This window comes from Salmo salar, chromosome 05 (genome assembly GCF_965601325.2).
Source record: "Salmo salar chromosome 05, fSalSal1, whole genome shotgun sequence".
Classification (NCBI taxonomy): Eukaryota; Metazoa; Chordata; class Actinopteri; order Salmoniformes; family Salmonidae; genus Salmo; species Salmo salar.
The window spans coordinates 64,966,432-64,989,087 of record NC_138295.1 but is presented as its reverse complement, the minus strand read 5'-3'; the positions used below and the strand labels follow the sequence as shown (position 1 = coordinate 64,989,087).

Below are 22,656 nucleotides of genomic sequence, written 5' to 3'. Positions count from 1 at the left end.
CTGTTTTCATCATTATCTCGCTCTCTCCCTCGCTCTCGTTTTCTCTCTTGCTCTCTATTGCTTTCTCTCGCTCTCTCTCGATCCAATGATAATCAGCTCATACTGTTCTGATACACCTATGAGAAGAGGTTCTCCTTCGAGTATTCATGACAAACATTGTGACACAAATGAAATCAAATGTAAAACGTTTCTCTCCCACCGGCTGCGTCTCCACCAGTCAGTCTATGAATAGACCCAGAGTGCTACATGATACGGAGGCCCTTAAGAGTAGAGTATCTTGAAAACATGACTGAGAACAGAAAAAGAACATATGTAACTGAAGCCACCTCTCTGCCATGTTAAACATAAATGTAACTGCAAAACCACAGTTTCGAAAAACAAGAAAAGGAACCATTATTTGAACATCACGTACACATCATTAACAATCCATTGCGATGGTCTGCATGTTGTTTCCTTGTACAATTCTGTTCCTGCAAATAAAAAGAATCATAACAAAGGGTTTCAAGAAAGGAAGGGAAATGTCTCTACAGTAGGATTGTCATCATCTAGGAGGAAGAGAGAAGTGATGAGGATAAAACACATCCATGTCATCCTAGACATCCTTCCAGCTCTGGTTCCAGAACTCCTGCAGACAGAAAGATGTGCAAACTGGAGGAAAAGGAAAGAACTGAGGTATCATATGACATTCATTGAAAGAGAGAGAGGAGCAGAAAGACATGATACACAGACAGTGTCGTAGTACAGTACATCAGAGAACAGAGGGAAGGACAGAGGGATACATATCCCAAGTGACTCAGGCACGCCTACCTGTTTGGCTGAGCTGAGAGGTACTCCTGCTTTTCCGCGAGAGGCCAACCACTGCTGCCATTTTGGCACCAATACTGGAGCGTCTCTTCTTATCCTCGTCCCCGCCTACCATGCCCACGCCCGTGTCCGATTGGCTGCCGTCCGTCTTCTCCAAGTTACACATGTCTCCACCGATGCTTGTGCTCTTGGTCATGTTCATACTCCCTGACGACGTGCCCAACTGCCTGTTTTTCATTTTGGACGTAAAGTCACTGTCAGCCACACACCACCATGACAGGGGCAGGCCAGGACAGACAGGATAGAGGAGAGGGAGAGGAAGAGGAGGTAGAGGAGAGGAGGTAGGAGAGGAAGAGAAGAGGGAGAGGAGACAGGGGTGGAGACAGGGGAGGAGAGAAGAGAAGACAGAGGAGGAGAGAAGAGGAGACATGGGAGGAGAGAAGAGGAGACAGGGGAGGAGAGAAGAGGAGACAGGGGAGGAGAGAAGAGGAGACAGAGGAGGAGAGAAGAGGAGACAGGGGAGGAGAGAAGAGGAGACAGAGGAGGAGAGAAGAGGAGACAGGGGAGGAGAGAAGAGGAGACAGGGGTGGAGACAGGGGAGGAGAGAAGAGGAGACAGAGGAGGAGAGAAGAGGAGACAGAGGAGGAGCGAAGAGGAGACAGAGGAGGAGAGAAGAGGAGACAGAGGAGGAGAGAAGAGGAGACAGAGGAGACGAGGAGACAGAGGAGGAGAGAAGAGGAGACAGGGGAGGAGAGAAGAGGAGACAGAGGAGGAGAGAAGAGGAGACAGGGGAGGAGAGAAGAGGAGACAGGGGTGGAGACAGGGGAGGAGAGAAGAGGAGACAGAGGAGGAGAGAAGAGGAGACAGAGGAGGAGCGAAGAGGAGACAGAGGAGGAGAGAAGAGGAGACAGAGGAGGAGAGAAGAGGAGACAGAGGAGACGAGGAGACAGAGGAGGAGAGAAGAGGAGACAGGGGAGGAGAGAAGAGGAGACAGAGGAGGAGAGAAGAGGAGAGAAGAGGAGACAGAGGAGGAGAGAAGAGGAGACAGAGGAGGAGAGAAGAGGAGACAAGGAGACAGGGGAGACGAGATAATGAGACCGGGGAGGAGACAGGGGACGAGAGGAGACAAGGACAGGATTCAGCTACAGTAGTCTAGGACTTAGGGAATAGGTTTAGGGACAGGGCTCAAGGTTCTCTGGCCTGAACTTCCCACAGATGGGTCATGCACTGGATGGGTAGCTGGTTGATTGATGCATTAATATGGCTGTTTTACTGCTTTTGTGATCATTGTAAAATGAGTACATATACAAAACAGTAAAAAATGAAAAGTGAATTCAACTAACATGCAGAAAGGTACAGTAAAAGCCTGTGACACCTTGTTCCTCCTTCAACCATCTAAAATGAAACAGTCATATTGTTTGAACAACAGAAGAGCCTTCACCTTTTTAAGAAATTAGACATCTCAATTCTAAAGCTCTAAATTCTAGTCTTTCTACCTTTTATCCCCAGCTTCAGATGAGCTATTCATTATGACTGGCAATCTGTTCTTATTTATTCTCCTCAGGATTCAAGTGATCAAGGAGAAGATGTGAAGTTTGACCCTGATTCATGAGCACGCTTACAATTCGTGGAAGACTTAATTTCAATGCTGCTGAGAAATTATTCACCCCCCCAAAATATATATTCTGCTTGAAAGGAAATAGGTGTCAAAATGGTCTCATTTTGGCTCACAGTGCTAGATTTCAAGTTTGAGAGACAAATGATATCCTTTACCATGGGTTTCAGTATCCTGTACCATGGGTTTCAAGTCCTATTGAGTATAAATGAGTATAAATACGTGGTAAAGAGCCGCCCGAGGACAGGAGTCGTCTAAAACTGAGGCTGACCTAAAACACGCAATTGTCTCATCCAGATGATTTTAAGAAGAGTCAATAGGGTCAAACTTAAGAAAAATCAATGCCCTTTGACAATTACTTCTTCAATTATTTCAATTAGGCTCCTCTCTTCCTCTCCCGTCTCTACCATTCACGTCTGTGGCGTTAGTGCTCTATTCAGTTTGAAGCTGTTACATAGGCTACTTCCCTTAATTGCTCTTAAGGTGATTATGTAGGGCTCATGTATCCTCACTCAGTGAAGGGATGTTTCTGCTTCTGTATGAACTGAACACGTCCACTGGGTTCGTCCAAATCGGCTATAGATACTGAACTGAAAGAGGCACAGTGAATACTGTACATCTAAATGACTATTTTAACCTCATATCATTTAGCTAACATTAGTTATTTACAAAAATAATCTATAATACATGCTACAATTCACCAACTATGGATTACTCTGTTTAACTATGAGTTTCTATCAACCAGCACTACATATGTAAGACATAAAGCTCCTCAGAAATCAATCAGCCTATAAGCCCACTGTATTAGCTCAGTGTTCTGAGGGAGAGAGGGGTATGCAAGTGAGAAGTAAGCGATCACTGTCTCTGCACACTCATGAGCTTATTAAGAGCACGAGAGAGAGAGAGAGAGAGAGAGAGAGAGAGAGAGAGAGAGAGAGAGAGAGAGAAGGAGAGAGGAGAGAGGAGAGAGAGAGAGAGAGAGAGAGAGAGTGGGTTTAACTATTTGCACATCATTACCACAGTGTATATAGACATAATATGACACTTGAAATGTCTTTTGGAACTTTTGTAAGTGTTATCTTTACTGTAAATTTTGTATTGTTTATTTCACTTTTGTTTATTATCTATTTAATTTGCTTTGGCAATGTAAACATGTGTTTCCCATGCCAATAAAGCCCCTTAAATTGAAATTGAATTGAATTGAGAGAGACAGAGAGAGAGAGAATGACGGAGAACGGAGAAAGAGAGAGAGAGAAAGGAGAGAAAGCATTTCGCAATATAGCTGCTGTTATGATACTGACAAAGTTCCCTGGCCTAACCCCGTTCATCTCAGTCTGAATGCAGTACGGTACCAGCGAAAAGTGCTTCTATTGAGCTCAATCGCCAGTCAGAGATGGAGGTGAATGAAATCTAGCCTACAATATTCTCTCTCTACTCCTCCCATGAACTCAGCAGAGATGACAGAGCATTTATCCAAGCTTCCTAGGCTGTCAGCTCCTCTCCGAATTTGTATTATTCATTCGTTTGCGAATGTAGGAGAATGAATGTAGGAGTTTCCTGATGCAATAGAAGACTTGTTGTAACTAGCTAAAACTATATCAGAGGAAAATCTTCTCTACAAAATGAAAATCTGGAATGTTCTACTGGAAAACAGCCTTCTTTAACTTTGCCACCCTATGTTGTTTTGCATGGTCATGGTTGGCACTGCCTACAGTCTCACTACAGGAGGGTAAGGATGTTAAATAGGGTAGATGTAAATTACAAGCACACCTCATAAAGCCCATTGTTTATGAGAGTAAGTAGTGTTAGTGAGAGCTGCTCTGTCGTGGATTACATAGAGGATTATGTATTAGTCTCCAAAAAAGCACATCGGAACCTTTGATGAAGAAGTGACTTCAAGGCCAACAAACACAGTGGGTTTTCTTTGGCATTTTCACCTATGCTTTTTATCTCCACCGTGGTGGTGTTGTTTAACCTACTGACACAAAATGACAACAGTGAAGTTGTGGGCTGCTCTAATAGATAGTCAAATATTAATGTGAGATCAATATGGATCAATATGATTCCTGTATTGATCCCATCGATATGATTATGTAAGCAGCATTTCTATTGCCTGGCTTCATCCTACTTCCCAGATAGACAGATCTCCAACAAGGCTATACATTGCTGCAGTTTATCTGAGTCCTTAGTTCAGGTGATGGTCTATGAGAACTAAAGCTTGCCTCAAAGAGAGCAGCTTGGAACACTGAGCCTCTCCAGAGACTGGAGGGACTGGTTTCATCCCCAGCTAACTGAACAAACCAACACTGTGTTCCTTCCTTGTCATGCAGATTGTTGCTGTGTGTTTTATTTTCATCTAGGCCAAGATGTTCCCTCAGCTAAAACAAGAGCTGCACAAGTATTTCTGTGTGTTCACGGGCCAACAGGATTTAGTCTGGTTGGCTCCTATCCGAGGCGCTGAGCAGCATTTTAATGCACGTTCAGTGTAGGTCTGTTCTTAGGTAAAAATAGCACAGCCTCCGCACATTTTTGATTTAGACTAAAATACTTCAACAAAAGCATGAAAATGCTTGAACTGAAGTTGAAAAATATGATTGAAAGGATAATTTTTTCCTCAAAACAGCTTTTCAAATGATTAATACTAATTCAAGCTAACTGTAAATAACTTCAGTCACTGAACTGACAGCGACTGACAGGCACCTTGACAACCGAATGATGAATGATGAATGTCAGATATGGTCATCTCAGGAAAAACAGACCTTATCTTTCTCCCCTCTCCCCTCCTCAGCAGCCTCTACTGTGGGATCTAGACAATCTTGTCTTTCTCCCCTCTCCCCTCCTCAGCAGCCTCTACTGTGGGATCTAGATAACCTTGTCTTTCTCCCCTCTCCCCTCCTCAGCAGCCTCTACTGTGGGATCTAGATAACCTTGTCTTTCTCCCCTCTCCCCTCCTCAGCAGCCTCTACTGTGGGATCTAGATAACCTTGTCTTTCTCCCCTCTCCCCTCCTCAGCAGCCTCTACTGTGTGATCTAGATAATCTTGCAGAAAGAGCGGCGCTAAAACTGAGGTGATGCAGAAATAATTGGTTTCTATGGAAACCGTGCTCCCGGTCAGAGAGTTTGCGTGCATACTCCTCTCCTCCTATCTACATGAGCCACAGACACACAGATAAATGGCTGAGTCTCAACGTTGAGTGACTGGGGAATAAGAACAGGATATACTGAGATATGCCTTGTTTCATCTTTCTCTGTACAGCTTCCCTTGAGTTTAAGTGTAGAGTTGTTTATACGTCTTTGAGGGGGTGCAACTCTACCTCTATTGTTAAAGACAGATTTGTCCTTCAATGTATTAGTCTTTACTTAAACTCACAAGAATGAGCAGTTACCCAGGTAACAATAATGGATTAAATGGAGAAGAAGGAGGTGTGTGTGGGAGGTGTGTGTGTGTGTGTGTGTGTGTGTGTGTGTGTGTGTGTGTGTGTGTGTGTGTGTGTGTGTGTGTGTGTGTGTGTGTGTGTGTGTGTGTGTGTGTGTGTGTGTGTGTGTGTGTGTGTGTGTGAGAGAGTGCGCGCGTGCATTGGTGCAAAGCGTATGACAGAAGAGCTTGTGTTGTATTATACACTTTACATGAAATAAACATGTCCATTGATTTATCCCTATTATCATGTGATTACATGCGTGTGGTAAAAAGGTTCTTTATCTCCTTGCTGTAAATCACTAACACATCAACTGAACTGAGAGGAGACGTGAAACACTGATCTTGAGATTGGATTGTGAAGACTATGAACGCAATAACCGTTTCCCAGCATAAAACCCTCAAAGGAAAAACTGACAATAATGGCTGTCATGCATGTCCCTGAGCAATCGACGACCACTGTAGCTATTCACTATGCTTATTGGGTTATTGAAGAGGTTTGGGTTTCTATTCACTGCCCTTGTATTGCCAAATGTTCATTCGTTCTATTAGAAAACTGCCCATGTAGTACTCTAGTTAGCCTTGTTCATCTCACCTCTTATATATCAAATTGTTAAGCCAATCGAGCGGAAAAGCCACTCAAATAGTGCTCCTGTCTGTCTGTCTGTCTGTCTGTCTGTCTGTCTGTCTGTCTGTCTGTCTGTCTGTCTGTCTGTCTGTCTGTCTGTCTGTCTGCCTGTCTGTCTGTCTGTCTGTCTGTCTGTCTGTCTGTCTGTCTGTCTGTCTGTCTGTCTGTCTGCCTGCCTGCCTGCCTGCCTGCCTGCCTGCCTGCCTGCCTGTCTGCCTGTCTGTCTGTCTGTCTGCCTGCCTGCCTGCCTGCCTGCCTGCCTGCCTGCCTGTCTGTCTGTCTGTCTGTCTGTGATCCTGTATTGTGTAGCAGAACTGTTCTGTCTCAGCATCCCTGTTAAGATCTCCATAATAAGGCTGGTTGAAAGCATTACCTTGGAGCACACAATAACGGAGTAAAAGAAAGGTACACAGCAGCATGAGGAAAAACACTTCATCAGAACCCTGTGCTCTCCATCTCTCCATCCATCTGCTTTTCATTCACAAAAAGACTCATTATCCAATCCATGCTCTCTGATGCTGTTTCACTGGAGTACTAGTTTGAAGGGGCAACACAGGCTTTTACTGTACCTCTACCCAGAACATTACTATTACCATCAACCTTATGGGTTTTCAGTGATCGTACGAGGTACTGTACAGATTACAAAGAGAGCAGCTGAAAGCATTAACAGCCAGGATTGAAGAGAGTTGAGTAGTTGTGGACTGGGTTATAGGGTTAGGGGGTCAGAGTCAGGGTCAGCTGAGTTTACAAGCACATAGAGCCAGGCCCAGGCAAGGAAAAGGACATCATACTGACCCAACACAGAGGTACAGACAGACAACAAGTGATTTAGCAACTGACTGACTACAGCCTAGTGTACCATAACTTTGAGTGGCCTGATTGTCTGTCCACATCGGTAACACTTTACTTAATAAGATCTGAGCATTTTAGCTTGATGTGTTTTTTCAAAACCAGACTAAAAATAGAGTCTATGTGTAAGAAGCTCTTAGTTCCCACTGTGAATGCAATGTAACACTGATTACATCTTATTAGACAGCTAAACTAATCTGTTAGCCTGCTGCTGAGAAGAACTCACAGGGTTCCAAATCAATTTGTTTTAATCTTGACATACTTTTACAGCCTCTTATGATGACTATCCTCCCTGTTGAAATGAAACAACTGTCATGTCTGTAATATAAAAGTATCATGTAAAACATTATGGGAACATGATAACTGGCATTGCACATAATAATGGATTGATGTTAGATTCATGTTAGATTGAGGGTAGACTGGTAAAGTTTGACCTGACTGAGGTTGGATTGAGATTAGATTGAGGTCAGGTTAGGTTTGACCTGAGATTGGATTTAGGTTAGAGTGATGTCAGGTTAGGTTTGACCTGAGGTTGGATTGAGGTTAGATTGAGGTCAGGTTAGGTTTGACCTGAGATTGGATTTAGGTTAGAGTGAGGTCAGGTTAGGTTTGACCTGAGATTGGATTGAGGTTAGAGTGAGGTCAGGTTAGGTTTGACCAGAGGTTGGATTGAGGTTAGATTGAGGTCAGGTTAGGTTTGACCGGAGGTTGGATTGAGGTTAGATTGAGGTCAGGTTAGGTTTGACCGGAGGTTGGATTGAGGTCAGACTGATGAACTAGTTAACTAGTTACCTGAGGTCAGTCTCTGAGAACCTCCTCCGCAGCATTTCCTCTTCATCCATCTCCTCCTGTGACTTCTGTGTGACTACAGTGGTCCTCCTCTGACCTCCTTCCTCTTTAGCCTCCTCCTCCTCCCTCTGTTTACCCTGCCCTCTATGTGTACCCCCCTCTCCCCCCCCCACCTCTCGCCCAACTTCCTCTTCCTCCAGCACCTCCCCCAAATGTTCATCCCCTTCCCGTGATTGGTTCCTTGATTCGGAATAGATGAGGACGTGACAGAAGCGCAAACGCGGCGCATGCAAAGCAGAAAGGAAATTAAAGAAAGGTATATGAAACCAAACTGCAGAAATAAGGTCAACAATGAGACAAAATGTAACAAACATAAAACAGCAAAACTAAAATGAACTAAAAGCAAAAAAACGATACATGCATATCTGTTTCAGTTATGTTTCAACACGAGACAACCCATACAGCATACTACATGGTTTCACACCAGTATGAGTTACCAGTTACGGGCAAACCCCAACCTGAAGCAGTAGAGTTCAAACATTTAGCTCTATTTTCACCTAGGCAGAGCCAAACCTGAACTCACTGGACGGTGGGAAATAGCACAATGCTAGCTGTGTATTTCCCCCTAAAGTTAAGAAACCAAGTGAAAACTCTTTTCATTGTGGAAAATGTCTGTACTTGGCAACTTTAGTTGCAAGAAAGCTTCACGGCCTTTGGGGTTTGCCCATCCCTGGCAAGACACAGGTATTAGATCTAGGGCTTCTGTCTCCCCTTGGTGTGTTGCTGCTTCCTACCTGATCTTCTGCTTTCCCCGCGGCCGTTCTGACTGGACAGACATGTAGCTCGTGCTGCTGAACCGAGAGGCACTACTGGTTCTCGACACAGCGGACACGTCGCTTACATCACTGTCCGAAGACTTGGCTGACATGTTGTCTAAACCTCGATGACCATCCCTCCTCTGTAAAGGAGAAACACACACCACTCAGCATACGACTAAAAATAGACTTGAAAATACTACTTTGTGGTAATTATTTTGTCCCTTGATGAGTTTTTCCCCCTATATACACTGATTATAAAGAACATTAAGGACACCTTCCTAATTATTGAGTTGCACCTGCCCTTTAACCCTCAGAACAACCTGAGCAAATTTCAGGTCTGCTGAGCGCAAACTTGAATGTTGTGAAAATTCTGTGCAACTTCAAGCGCGCGTTTACTGTGAACACTGAGGCTGTACCCGCTTTAAGTTAGTTGACAGTGATCAAGTCGGCTACTATGGCTATTTGATCATAATGCAGGCCAACCAGAGTGACCTAGCATTAAAAAAAAAATAGAAAATGCATCCCATAACATTTTAACATGGAAAGAGCTGTTACATCATTCAGTCTACAGTAGCAACCAATGTGTGGTGTTCAATGTAGGCTACATTACATGAGATTAAACAAATAAAACAAAAAAAAAACATGCAGGGCTTGACCTTTATCCACTCAGACAAGGAGGTGACTGAAAATGTTGTTGGGTTGTTTGATGCAAGAAACCACTTTGCAAAATAAAATGCATTATTATTCTACATTACTACAGAGAATCAGACTAATGATGCCTATTGGCTACTTAGCTTATTCAAGCCTGTCTCAAAATACAACACTGCCCTTAAGACAAAAAAAGCTCTTTATGCTAGCTCATGTTGACTCCAATGCTTCTCCTTTGGGTGGTGGACCATTCTTGATACACACGGGAAACGATTGAGCGTGAAAAACCCAGTGGAGGCTACTGAGGGGAGGACGGCTCATAATGGCTGGAACGGAGCAAATGGAAACCATGTGTTTGATGTATTTGATACCAGTCCACGGATTCCCGCTCCAGCCATTACCACGAGCCCGTCCTCCCCAATTAAGGTGCCACCAACCTCCTGTGCACCTGGCACCATACCCCGCTCAAAGGCGCTTCAATCTTTTTTCTTACCCATTCACCCTCTGAATGGCACACATACACAATCCATGTCTCAATTATCTCAAGGCTTTAAAGTCCTTCTTTAACCTGTCTACTCCCCTTCATCTACACTGATGGAAGTGGATTTGACAAGTGACATTTTTCCATTTAGCAAACCCTCTTATCCAGAGCCACTTACAGGAGCACTTAGGGTTAAGTGCCTTGCTCAAGAGAACTTCGACAGATTTTTCACCTAGTTAACTCGGGGATTTGAACCAGCAACCTTTCTTGCCCAACCTCTTAGCTACCTTAACCGCTAGGGTACCTGCCACCTACATAAGGCATCATAGCTTTCACCTGGATTAATCTGGTCAGGCTATGTCATGGTGGTCATAATGTTTTGGACACTCAGTGTGTGTGATGTAGATAATAAACTATACTGCTAAAAGAAATAAAGGGAACACTTAAACAACACATCCTAGATCTGAATGAAATAAATAATCTTATGAAATAGTTTTTTCTTTACATAGTTGAATGTGCTGACAACAAAATCACACAAAAATAATCAATGGAAATCCAATTTATCAACCCATGGAGGTCTGGATTTGGAGTCACACTCAAAATTAACCTGTTGGGGCTAGGGGGCAGTATTTGCACGGCTGGATAAAAAAATGTACCCGATTTAATCTGGTTACTAATCCTACCCAGTAACTAGAATATGCATATACTTATTATATATGGATAGAAAACACTCTAAAGTTTCTAAAACTATTTGAATGGTGTCTGTGAGTATAACAGAACTCATTTGGCAGGCAAAACCCTGAGACATTTTCTGACAGGAAGTGGATACCTGATGTGTTGTATTACCTTTAAACCTATGCCATTGAAAAACACAGGGGCTGAGGAATATTTTGGCACTTCCTATTGCTTCCACTAGATGTCACCAGCCTTTACAAAGTGTTTTGAGTCTTCTGGAGGAAGATCTGACCGAACAAGAGCCATGGAACGATGATGGCCCATTAGACACCTGGCGCGCAAGTTCATGTTGGGTACCCTCGTTCCAATACGTTATAAAAGAGAATGCATTCGTCCACCTTGAATATTATTCATGTTCTGGTTAAAAAAGGCCCTAATGATTTATGCTATACAACGTTTGACATGTTTGAACGAACGTAAATATATTTTTTCCCCTCGTTCATGAAGTGAAGTCCGGCGGGCTTAGATCATGTGCTAACAAGACAGAGATTTTTGGACATAAATTATGAGCTTTTTTGAACAAAACTACATTCGTTATGGACCTGTGATACCTGGAAGTGACATCTGATGAAGAGAATCAAAGGTAATGGATTATTTACATAGTATTTTCGATTTTAGATCTCCCCAACATGACGTCTAGTCTGTATCGCAACGCGTATTTTTCTGGGCGCAGTGCTCAGATTATTGCAAAGTGTGATTTCCCAGTAAGGTTATTTTTAAATCTGGCAAGTTGATTGCGTTCAAGAGATGTAAATCTATAATTCTTTAAATGACAATATAATATTTTACCAATGTTTTCTAATTTTAATTATTTAATTTGTGGTGCTGACTTGACTGCCGGTTATTGGAGGGAAACGATTTCCTCAACATCAATGCCATAGTAAAACGCTGTTTTTGGATATAAATATGAACTTGATAGAACTAAAAATGCATGCATTGTCTAACATAATGTCCTAGGAGTGTCATCTGATGGAGATTGTAAAAGGTTAGTGCATCATTTTAGCTGGTTTTATGGTTTTGGTGACCCTGTCTTTGAATTGACAAAACATTACACACAACTCTTGTAAATGTACTGTCCTAACATACTCTAAATTTATGCTTTCGCCGTAAAACCTTTTTGAAATCGTAAAACGTGGTTAGATTAAGGAGATGTTTATCTTTCAAAGGGTGTAAAATAGTGGTATGTTTGAAAAATGTGAATTTTGACATTTATTTGGATTCAAATTTGCCGCTCTTGAAATGCACCTGCTGTTGATGGAGTGCACCACGGGTGGGACGCTTGCGTCCCACCTAGCCCATAGAGGTTAAAGTGGAAAACCACACTACAGGCTGATCCAACTTTGATGTAATGTCATTAAAACAAGTAAAAATGAGGCTCAGTAGTGTGTGTGGCCTCCACGTGCCTGTATGACCTCCCTGCAACGCCTGGCATGCTCCTGATGAGGTGGCGGATGGTCTCCTGAGGGATCTCCTCCCAGACCTGGACTAAAGCATCCGCCAACTCCTGGACAGTCTGTGGTGCAACGTGGCGTTGGTGGATGGAGCGAGACATGATGTCCCAGATGTGCTCAATTGGATTCAGGTCTGGGGAACGAGCGGGCCAGTCCATAGCATCAATTCCTTCCTCTTGCAGGAACTGCTGACACACTCCAGCCACATGAGGTCTAGCATTGTCTTGCATTAGGAGGAACCCAGGGCCAACCGCACCAGCATATGGTCTCACAAGGGGTCTGAGGATCTCATCTCGGTACCTAATGGCAGTCAGGCTACCTCTGGCGAGCACATGGAGGGGTGTGCGGCCCCCCCAAAGAAATGCCACCCCATACCATGACTGACCCACCGCCAAACCGGTCATGCTGGAGGATGTTGCAGGCAGCAGAACGTTCTCCACGGCGTCTCCAGACTCTGTCACGTCTGTCACGTGCTCAGTGTGAACCTGCTTTCATCTGTGAAGAGCACAGGGCGCCAGTGGCGAATTTGCCAATCTTGGTGTTCTCTGGCAAATGCCAAACGTCCTGCAGGGTGTTGGGCTGTAAGCACAACCCCCACCTGTGGACATCGGGCCCTCATACCACCCTCATGGAGTCTGTTTCTGACCGTTTGAGCAGACACATGCACATTTGTGGCCTGCTGGAGGTCATTTTGCAGGGCTCTGGCAGTGCTTCTCCTGCTCCTCCTTGCACAAAGGCGGAGGTAGCGGTCCTGCTGCTGGGTTGTTGCCCTCCTACGGCCTCCTCCACGGTCTCCTGTGGTACTGGCCTGTCTCCTGGTAGCGCCTCCATGCTCTGGACACTACGCTGACAGACACAGCAAACCTTCTTGCCACAGCTCGCATTGATGTGCCATCCTGGATGAGCTGCACTACCTGAGCCACTTGTGTGGGTTGTAGACTCATGCTACCACTAGAGTGAAAGCACCGCCAGCATTCACAAGTGACCAAAACATCAGCCAGGAAGCATAGGAACTGAGAAGTGGTCTGTGGTCCCCACCTGCAGAACCACTCCTTTATTGGGGGTGTCTTGCTAATTGCCTATAATCTATTCCATTTGCACAACAGCATGTGAAATGTATTGTCAATCAGTGTTGCTTCCTAAGTGGACAGTTTGATTTCACAGAAGTGTGATTGACTTGGAGTTACATTGTGTTGTTTAAGTGTTCCCTTTATTTTTTTGAGCAGTGTATTTTAAATAGTCTATTGCAAGGTTTATAGTCTTGTGGGGAAGGAATTTATCAAAGTATTACTTAGAAAATTATAAGATAAAGGACAATAGAACAAACTTTCATGTGGCCAAAATCTCCGCTTTCAACGTTTCCTTGGCTTTTTAAGGAGATCTGTTCGTCCTAAAACAATTGTTAGCCAAAGAGCAGCTCATTCACGTTCATTACGGCCAATGTTCTAGGAGGAGGACACAGAGAAATACTAGGTTATATAACCAAATAATCTTGAGCGATAGTAAATTGTTCTCCCAGTTTAGAACATACTGTTTATCCATTAGTTCAGGTCTGTAAAGCCAAAATGTAAGCTAATCAAAATCATTTGGCATAAACAAGAAATGGGAAAGGGATATCTTTCTTAATTTTTTTACAGCAAGTTGGTGAACCAAGACTTGATGTTAAAACAAATTCGAATCATCTGCAAAGAAAGAGATTGTATATTAAAAGCTCCTCTGTGTCCAGAGGAGCATTACAGTTTGTAAACATACGGTTGTAGTTCGTGGCACTCCTCACAACTAACACAACTGAGAAATGTTTCATTTTCCACCTGCTTTTTATAGAGCTATAAGTGTAATGCATGCTTAGTGTATTCCAGGGCAGTAGTTCTCATTCCACACACTTAAAAGGAAGACAGGACAGGATGGACATTCTTTCTCTTATAAGGCTTGGCTCGGGCTCTGGTGAGGCCCCCAGGCTGTCTCTTTATAAACACACACTTCACTTGACTACTGTCTGTGTGACTCAGGAAACAGTCACCGCTACATTCCATGGATTCACAGGGTTGATATAATACCTCATGCACGTACGTATCCTTGTTCATGAAGCTTATCAAATTGTGAATACTGCTGGAATGGGTGTTTGGAAAAAAAGTGTTTTACATTTGTTGATGTCGCGCCGTGGGTTTGAGTATGATGCGGTTAACATCCTGCTCGGCTTTGATTTCTGCACGGGCCACATTTACTGAACATTTTCTGTGTGAGCCGTAAGTCAGTGTGTATACAAGATGTCTACTTAATGACCATGTTATGAATAGAATAGGAAGGAAGGGCTGGTATTGGTCTTGCCTTATGAATGATAGTCCTGCTTCACATGGACGTGGTAATGTAACTCCAAGTCAGTTTGTTGGTAGAAAAAGTGTGATGCCAACCATGTTATACTTATGGAAGGGAAAGAAGGGCTGTGTCACTGTGTCTTGCCTTGTTGTAGTCCTGTTCCAGTCTGGAGTCGGACCCGGCCCCCTGCTTGAACTTGTTCACCTTCAGCTTCATCTGTCTGGTCCTCTCCTCCACATCCATAGCACCTAGGGAGCAGAGTGGTCAGTGGAGGTCATACTCAGGAATAGGGAAATCCTGGTTGGAAGACTCCCAGAATCACAAGGGAATAATCCATTATCTTAATCCATTATCTTAATCCATTATCTTAATCCATTATCCTCCAACCAGGATTTCTGGAAAACCTGGGAATTTGTGGGAAATTCACGGTTTTCTGCAACGCTACTCAGGAACAGTCTTTTGAAATGTTTTGGGGGTTCTGGTATAAAGCACTGACTGAACAAGTCCTCAAGATATCAGCATAAAACTGGTTTCTACTTAGATTAAGGAACCCCGCATTACTATGATCCAAAGACTTATTCGGGTATCATTTTCACATGGCAATGTTATTGTATAAAAGTGCTGCATGCAGCATTCAGAGTTAGTTCACCCAGACACCAACAATCAGTCAGTCCATGATGTCACATAACAGCCGGAAAAATGAACAGTAGGAAAACCCAAACAACAACTTGTAAGAGATATTCAATTTCATAATGAAGGTTCACTTGGAGTTTAAGTGAAGGGTTTGAATGAAAGGTGTCAGTTATTCTGTGTCAAAATCTCAGACATGCTCTGTTGGGTCTGGAGCCCTAACTTTACTATACAACCTCTTCGTCATAGTTTATTTGACTGAAATAATTATTCATAATATTTCTTGTAAGCAGCCACCAACCTCACAGAGGCTTTGGGGGCAAAACGTGACTGTCCACGTGCCACAGTGAGCATGTCAGGTCAGTCAGGTCTGTTAGGTCCGTCAGTCAGGTCAGTCAGTCAGTCTGTAGTGCGGGGAGTATTCAGATCAGAGGAACCCTATTCCCTATATAGTGTTCCTATGTGGCTCCGGTCAAACAGACTAGGGAATGGGGTAGGTGCCATTTGGGACGGCCTCACTTCGTGATGTCAGGCAGACTACAGTAACTCTAGCTATCTTCCCTGCATCACCATTCTCTGGACACACTTTCATTCTCTCTACTTTAGATTTGTATGATGGCGGTGGGGAGAGGAAAAACAGGCGCTTGAGAGAAAGAAAACACAAAAACAAAGAGCAAATGAATGTAGAAAGATAATAGATGGGACGAAATGAAGGAATGATGGGAAATGAAAGGACAGCATCCATGTTAGTTTTTCTGCAACATGTGAATATGATTTCATGTCCTGTCCGTCAGCTTTGTATGACAGTTGATGAGATATGACCTTATGCTGTAGCTGAACAACAACAGGCCTTGTAAAGACAATGGTACAGAATGAGATGCACTTTCTGCCATCTTGGTGGCATATCAGGGTCCCTAGGTTGTATTTGTACAACATGCCTCAATTAAATGGCAGGATTGAATATAGCCGAACAACAGACATGTTACAATGAACACAGTTGACATGTATGACCATGCATGCTTACATGTAAGCAAGCACACACAAACTGAGTAAAATCCATCCCCTCCGCCAAAAAATACATCTCCAACAAGCTCAATCAGCAGGGAAGAATGGACATGAGAAAGCAGGAGTAGGCGGGATGAAGAAGAGGAGGAATGAGGAAGACGAGGATGAGAAAGAGGTAAAAAGGGGAGGCATAGAGAAGAAGAAGGGACAGACCTGAGCTGGTCCAACCTGGTGAGTCCGTGTCTTCTGGGGTCACATGACAAAACACAGATACAGACAGAGGACAGGAAATGGGAGTGAGAGGGCTGACACCATGGACAGGAAGTGACATCACTGTGGAGGGCCCTCTCTCACAGTGGCCGCTGCACAGGTCAGGAGGGGGTCAGAGTGGGGGGGGGGGGGGGGGGCATGATAGGGAGGGGGTGGCACAAAAATGACAACAACAACAAGCACAGAGCACAACAACACAAACAAAATCATACAGCACAACAAAGAAAGATCACACCAACACAAATTGCACTAATGGACAGCCAAGGAGAAAAGTGAAGAGAAGAGAAGGGTGCAAGGCAGGCCGGGAGCGGCTGGAGTAAAAGACCTGTAGTGTTATTGAAAAACAAAGAGGGGGAAAGGTGAGCTGCTGTGTACTGTCCAGAGGAAAGAGAGCTGAAACAGTCAAGTAGACGTTAAGGATGGGAGGAAGAGCATTGGAGCTGACAAAGCAGACAGAAACCCTAAAAGACTTTAGAGGTAGAAGAGAGGCGGTGGGGGAGCCACTTGAGTCAGGGACTAATAGTCTACTGTGGAGAAACGGACAGACAGACAGACAGACAGGCTGGAACATAAAAACAACCAAAAGCAGGCAGAGAGGTGGCAGTAGGTACAAAAGAGAAAGCTACCAAACAAAAGAGTCAAATAAATTGACAAAAGTACCACATCAAATTTTCTTTCTATCTTTCTTTCAGAAACCTTGTTGTCGTGATTGAGGCTGAGGCAGAGAGAGAGTAGGCCTACCAATACCCCTGGGAATGAACAGGTTACACAACAGGAGAGAGCTGGAATCGACTAGAAGCCGCTCTCTTCTCCAGAGCCTCTGTTTGCCTCCAATTAACAACCATCTCCCTCTACTCCAGTACATGATCCTACTCCTATTCCTCCACTGTGTTTTGGGAGGAAAACAGAATGTGCTGAGGTTTTGATGAGCTGTGCTTTCATCAGCCTTTCATTAATCACCCCCTGCCCTGTGCAAATCATCTTGCATAATGAGAAAGAGAGAGAGAGAGAGCACTCCACTCGTCCTGCCTCGTCTGTGGCTTCACTCGAGCATAGTGGTACACTTACTGTATGTTATGCATGTAATGGTATTGTATGTTCATGGGATTTTGGAAGATACAGTAAGACCCCATTGTGGGCTATAAGAGATCAAAATAAACAAAGGAACAAACTGTGGCTTCACACGGGCATAGTGATTCTGCTAACTATGCCAGGGCAAGCTGTGGTGGGGGTGGTTAGCTCACAGACTCTCTTCACTGAAGTGACACTGTCCACTTCTGGATGTGTGCCCACCTACTCCCCTATTGTTCCTCTTGCCCCTTTCTTGTATGCTTCCATCTTGAAGGCTTTGGTGTACACCCACTGGGAGACCACAACAAACCACAGCTGCAGCTATACGAGTTGTTGCCGGCGTCCCAAATGGCACCCTAATCCCTACGTGGTGCACTACTTTTGAAGTAGTGTACTATGTAGGGAATAGGGTGCCATGTGGGACAGAGCCGATGTGTAAGGCCAGGTGACGACACTCTGATTATTGGCCTTAATGTGTAACACACTTTAGTCAAGATCTGCATTTAGGTCAATTCCGTCTTCATTAAGTTGCATAATTAAGCGAGTCATGAATAAAACAACACTGTGAGACATCGGCCTTATTCAGCTTTGATCTGATCACACCACCGTACCAACTCACCTCACCTCATTGTCAAGTCAAGAGATACCCGCTGTAGCTGAACAAAGCCAGCAGGCAATTTTTGGCTCGTCATCGACAGCATGGTATAAGTTGTAGGTCAATGCTTGTCATCAACAGCATGGTACAACGCTGGCACGCATGGTACACAGCAGGCCACGCTGGTACCGACAGCAGGCACGCTGGTACCCGCAGGCACGCATGGTACCACAGCATGGTACAACAGCATGGTACAACAGCATGGTACCACAGCATGGTACAACAGCATGGTACAACCGCAGGCACGCTGGTACCACAGCAGGCACGCTGGTACAACGCGGCACGCTGGTACAACAGCATGGTACCACAGCAGGCACGCTGGTACAACAGCATGGTACAACCGCAGGCACGCTGGTACCAGCAGGCACGCTGGTACAACAGCATGGTACCACAGCAGGCACGCTGGTACAACAGCATGGTACAACAGCATGGTACCGCGGCAAAAGCATTGTAAAAGTCCTAGGTGAACTCATCAATGGCGTACCTTACATATCACAAATAAACTCTGTTTAAATATTCCTCTATCCAGTAAAATGCATTAGTTGACGCACACCCAAACATTTTGGCGAGGCGCTGACAGAATAGTAAGATTACGTAAAAAATATAGATAGTCATCAAATCATCAACCTTGTTTTGTTCGTCTTGAGTCATATTGTCCAAACACTGACCAGCGCTTGTTGAAAGGTCAAAGAGTCATCACCTGACAGCATGACCATACTGACCCACAGAGTTGTACAATACCTCTGACAGTATGAGCATACTAACCCACAGAGTTGTACAATACCTCTGACAGTATGAGCATACTAACCCACAGAGTTGTACAATACCTCTGACAGCATGAGCATACTGACCCACAGAGTTGTACAATACCTCTGACAGTATGAGCATACTAACCCACAGAGTTGTACAATACCTCTGACAGCATGAGCATACTGACCCACAGAGTTGTACAATACCTCTGACAGCATGAGCATACTGACCCACAGAGTTGTACAATACCTCTGACAGTATGAGCATACTGACCCACAGAGCTGTACAATACCTCTGACAGCATGAGCATACTGACCCACAGAGTTGTACAATACCTCTGACAGCATGAGCATACTAACCCACAGAGTTGTACAATACCTCTGACAGCATGAGCATACTGACCCACAGAGTTGTACAATACCTCTGACAGTATGAGCATACTGACCCACAGAGTTGTACAATACCTCTGACAGTATGAGCATACTGACCCACAGAGCTGTACAATACCTCTGACAGCATGAGCATACTGACCCACAGAGTTGTACAATACCTCTGACAGCATGAGCATACTGACCCACAGAGTTGTACAATACCTCTGACAGCATGAGAATACTGACCCACAGAGTTGTACAATACCTCTGACAGTATGAGCATACTGACCCACAGAGTTGTACAATACCTCTGACAGTATGAGCATACTGACCCACAGAGTTGTACAATACCTCTGACAGCATGAGCATACTGACCCACAGAGCTGTACAATACCTCTGACAGCATGAGCATACTGACCCACAGAGTTGTACAATACCTCTGACAGTATGAGCATACTGACCCACAAAGTTGTACAATATCTCTGACAGCATGAGCATACTGACCCACAGAGTTGTACAATACCTCTGACAGCATGAGCATACTGACCCACAGAGTTGTACAATACCTCTGACAGTATGAGCATACTGACCCACAGAGTTGTACAATACCTCTGACAGCATGAGCATACTGACCCACAGAGTTGTACAATACCTCTGACAGTATGACTGCAAACATTCTATGAATCATCGTTGAATCTTGATGGCTTCAGCAGAAAACATATTCACTGATTTCAGCATATTGCTACAGTCGCATGTCATGCTTTCACAGAGTAGTGGATGTATCATAATCTGTGCACTACAGAGAGAGAGAGACAGAGAGAGACAGAGAGAGAGAGAGAGAGAGAGACAGAGAGAGACAGAGAGAGAGAGACAGAGACAGAGAGAGTGAGAGAGAGAGAGACAGAGAGAAAGAGAGAGAGACAGGGAGAGAGAGACAGAGACAGAGAGAGCGAGAGAGAGAGACAGAGAGAGAGACAGGGAGAGAGAGAGAGAGAGAGAGAGAGACAGAGACAGAGAGAGAGAGACAGAGACAGGGAGAGAGAGAGAGACAGAGACAGAGAGACAGAGAGACAGAGACAGAGACAGAGACAGGGAGGGAGAGAGAGAGAGAGAGAGAGAGAGAGAGAGAGAGAGAGAGAGAGAGAGAGAGAGAGAGAGAGAGAGAGGGAGAGAGAGAGAAAGAGAGACAGAGAGAGAGAGACAGAGACAGGGAGAGAGAGAGAGAGACAGAGAGAGACAGAGAGAGAAAGACAGGGAGAGAGAGAGACAGGGAGAGAGAGCGAGACTGGGAGAGAGAGAAACTGGGAGAGAGAGAGACAGGGAGCGAGAGAGACAGGGAGAGAGAGAGACAGGGAGAGCGAGAGAGATAGCGAGAGAGAGAGACAGGGAGAGAGAGAGAGACAGGGAGCGAGAGAGACAGGGAGAGAGAGAGACAGGGAGAGAGAGAGACAGGGAGAGCGAGAGAGATAGCGAGAGAGACAGAGAGACAGAGATAGACTAACATTGAAGCTTCATTAAAGCTGAAGTCATTAACTACTGCCCTCACTGAGGTACGGTTCAATAAAGACCACAATACAACACTACAATCCATGGCAAGAAAACTGGTGACAACTAGGAAACTATACCAAGCAAAACAGTCAGTATGCAACTCTTAATTGAAATGTGTCCTGGTGGCATGGTGCATTTTATCAAGGTGTTAGCGAATGGATTCACGATGTATCAGTTAAAGCCGGTCTACTTTCATTCAGCAGTAAGAGAAGCTCTAATGACTATGATCATGGATAACACTTTCAGTGATGTTCATCTCATCTACCTCAAATTGATCTTCAATCAAGTTAATTGTCTCCAGAAGGCCTATATGCAATTTCCATTGGCACAGCTCTTCCAGAAGTCCGTCCCACACGCCCACTCAGTCACATAATAAGGGTTCATAATTGGATCTACATGTAATTCGTCCATACATGGAGATTTACATACGTGTTTCCATGGATACTCAACAAGATAATTGAGAAACAATATCTCTAAACATTCACAGCTGATTTGCCTGGCAACACTCTTTCTAAATCTACAGCCCAGACCAGAAACCATATAGTAATGGAGATGAATTAGACATGTTTAAAAGAAACTAGAATATCAGTTCTGAGATCCAACCACAAAACAAACTCAGCAAACCACTTACCAAACCAAACACTCTCATGCTGCACTGCATCACTGCACATCACAGAGAGGAGAAGGACAGAGGTCAGAGCCTCTGTGACCTTTGGATAAGGATATCCACAGTGAGGGGCCCCCAGGGGCCAAGATTAGGTTAAAGTCATCAGGTCTCCACTCCAAGTGTGCGTCCCAAATGGCACCCTATTCCCTGTATAGTGCAGCACTTTTGAACAGTGCTCTATGGGCCCTGGTCAAAAGTAGTGCTCTATGGGCCCTGGCCAAATGTAGTGCTCTATGGGCCCTGGCCAAAAGTAGTGCTCTATGGGCCCTGGTCAAAAGTAGTGCTCTATGGGCCCTGGCCAAAAGTAGTGCTCTATGGGCCCTGGTCAAAAGTAGTGATCTATGGGCCCTGGTCAAAAGTAGTGCTCTATGGGCCCTGATCAAAAGTAGTACACTACATACTGGAGGAAATAGGGTGCCATTTGGGACCACAGCCCAAGACAAACCTGGCTGTGTTCCTCCGTCAGAAAGAGAACCATTGAGGCCTTTCTGCTGGTCCTCCCATGTCACCTCTGAGACAGACAGACAGACAGACAGACAGACAGACACAGACAGACAGACAGACAGACAGACAGACAGACAGACAGACAGACAGACAGACAGACAGACAGACAGACAGAGACAGACAGACAGACAGACAGACAGACAGACAGACAGACAGACAGACAGACAGACAGACAGACAGACAGACAGACAGACAGACAGACAGACAGACAGACAGAGGAGCTGTTGATGACACTCACAGTAAAGGGGCATGAAGCTCCTTTCATCAGCAAACAACAACAGACAGTGTTCTTGTCAAATATACTTTTTTTGTTGTGTACATTTGGGGCATTAAAGCTTTTTTGAATTGAATTAACCTTTCCTATTTAAACATGTGGGATGGATTCCATCAAGATTCATAATGAGGTGTAATCAAACTGTTGGCAAATGTCTATAAACTCTCTCTCCATGAATGGTGCTGCAGTCAGGAAAACCCTAAGATACCTCAGTGACAGTCACCTGGGAGAGAACACAGTTCATCCTGTGGTGAAGAGGGTTATGGTCAGCTATATGGTCAACACTCACAACCCATTATAATGATCATGGATACAGGGGCATGGGAGAAATCAAAATAAAGTTATTAGTATGGATGGGATAC

The 22,656-nt window shown here is 44.5% G+C and overlaps 1 protein-coding gene across 11 annotated transcripts in view; it reads right to left on the bottom strand.

Moving 5' to 3' along the window:
- The window catches only part of LOC106605391 (regulating synaptic membrane exocytosis protein 2), a 152,306-nt gene that overhangs the window by 26,492 nt on the left and 103,158 nt on the right, over positions 1-22,656 (bottom strand). For 9 of the 11 annotated variants that reach the window (XM_082975405.1, XM_082975398.1, XM_082975404.1 and 6 more), the window contains 3 exons: positions 14,694-14,797; positions 8,895-9,058; positions 808-1,058 (listed from right to left, as the gene is read on the bottom strand). The exons of 1 other annotated variant lie outside the window; for it this stretch is intronic. In XM_082975405.1, coding sequence (XP_082831531.1) covers positions 808-1,058; positions 8,895-9,058; positions 14,694-14,797 — 519 coding nt within the window. The remainder of the gene's footprint in view (positions 1-807; positions 1,059-8,894; positions 9,059-14,693; positions 14,798-22,656) is intronic. One more of the 11 variants, XM_082975401.1, reaches the window with a different exon arrangement.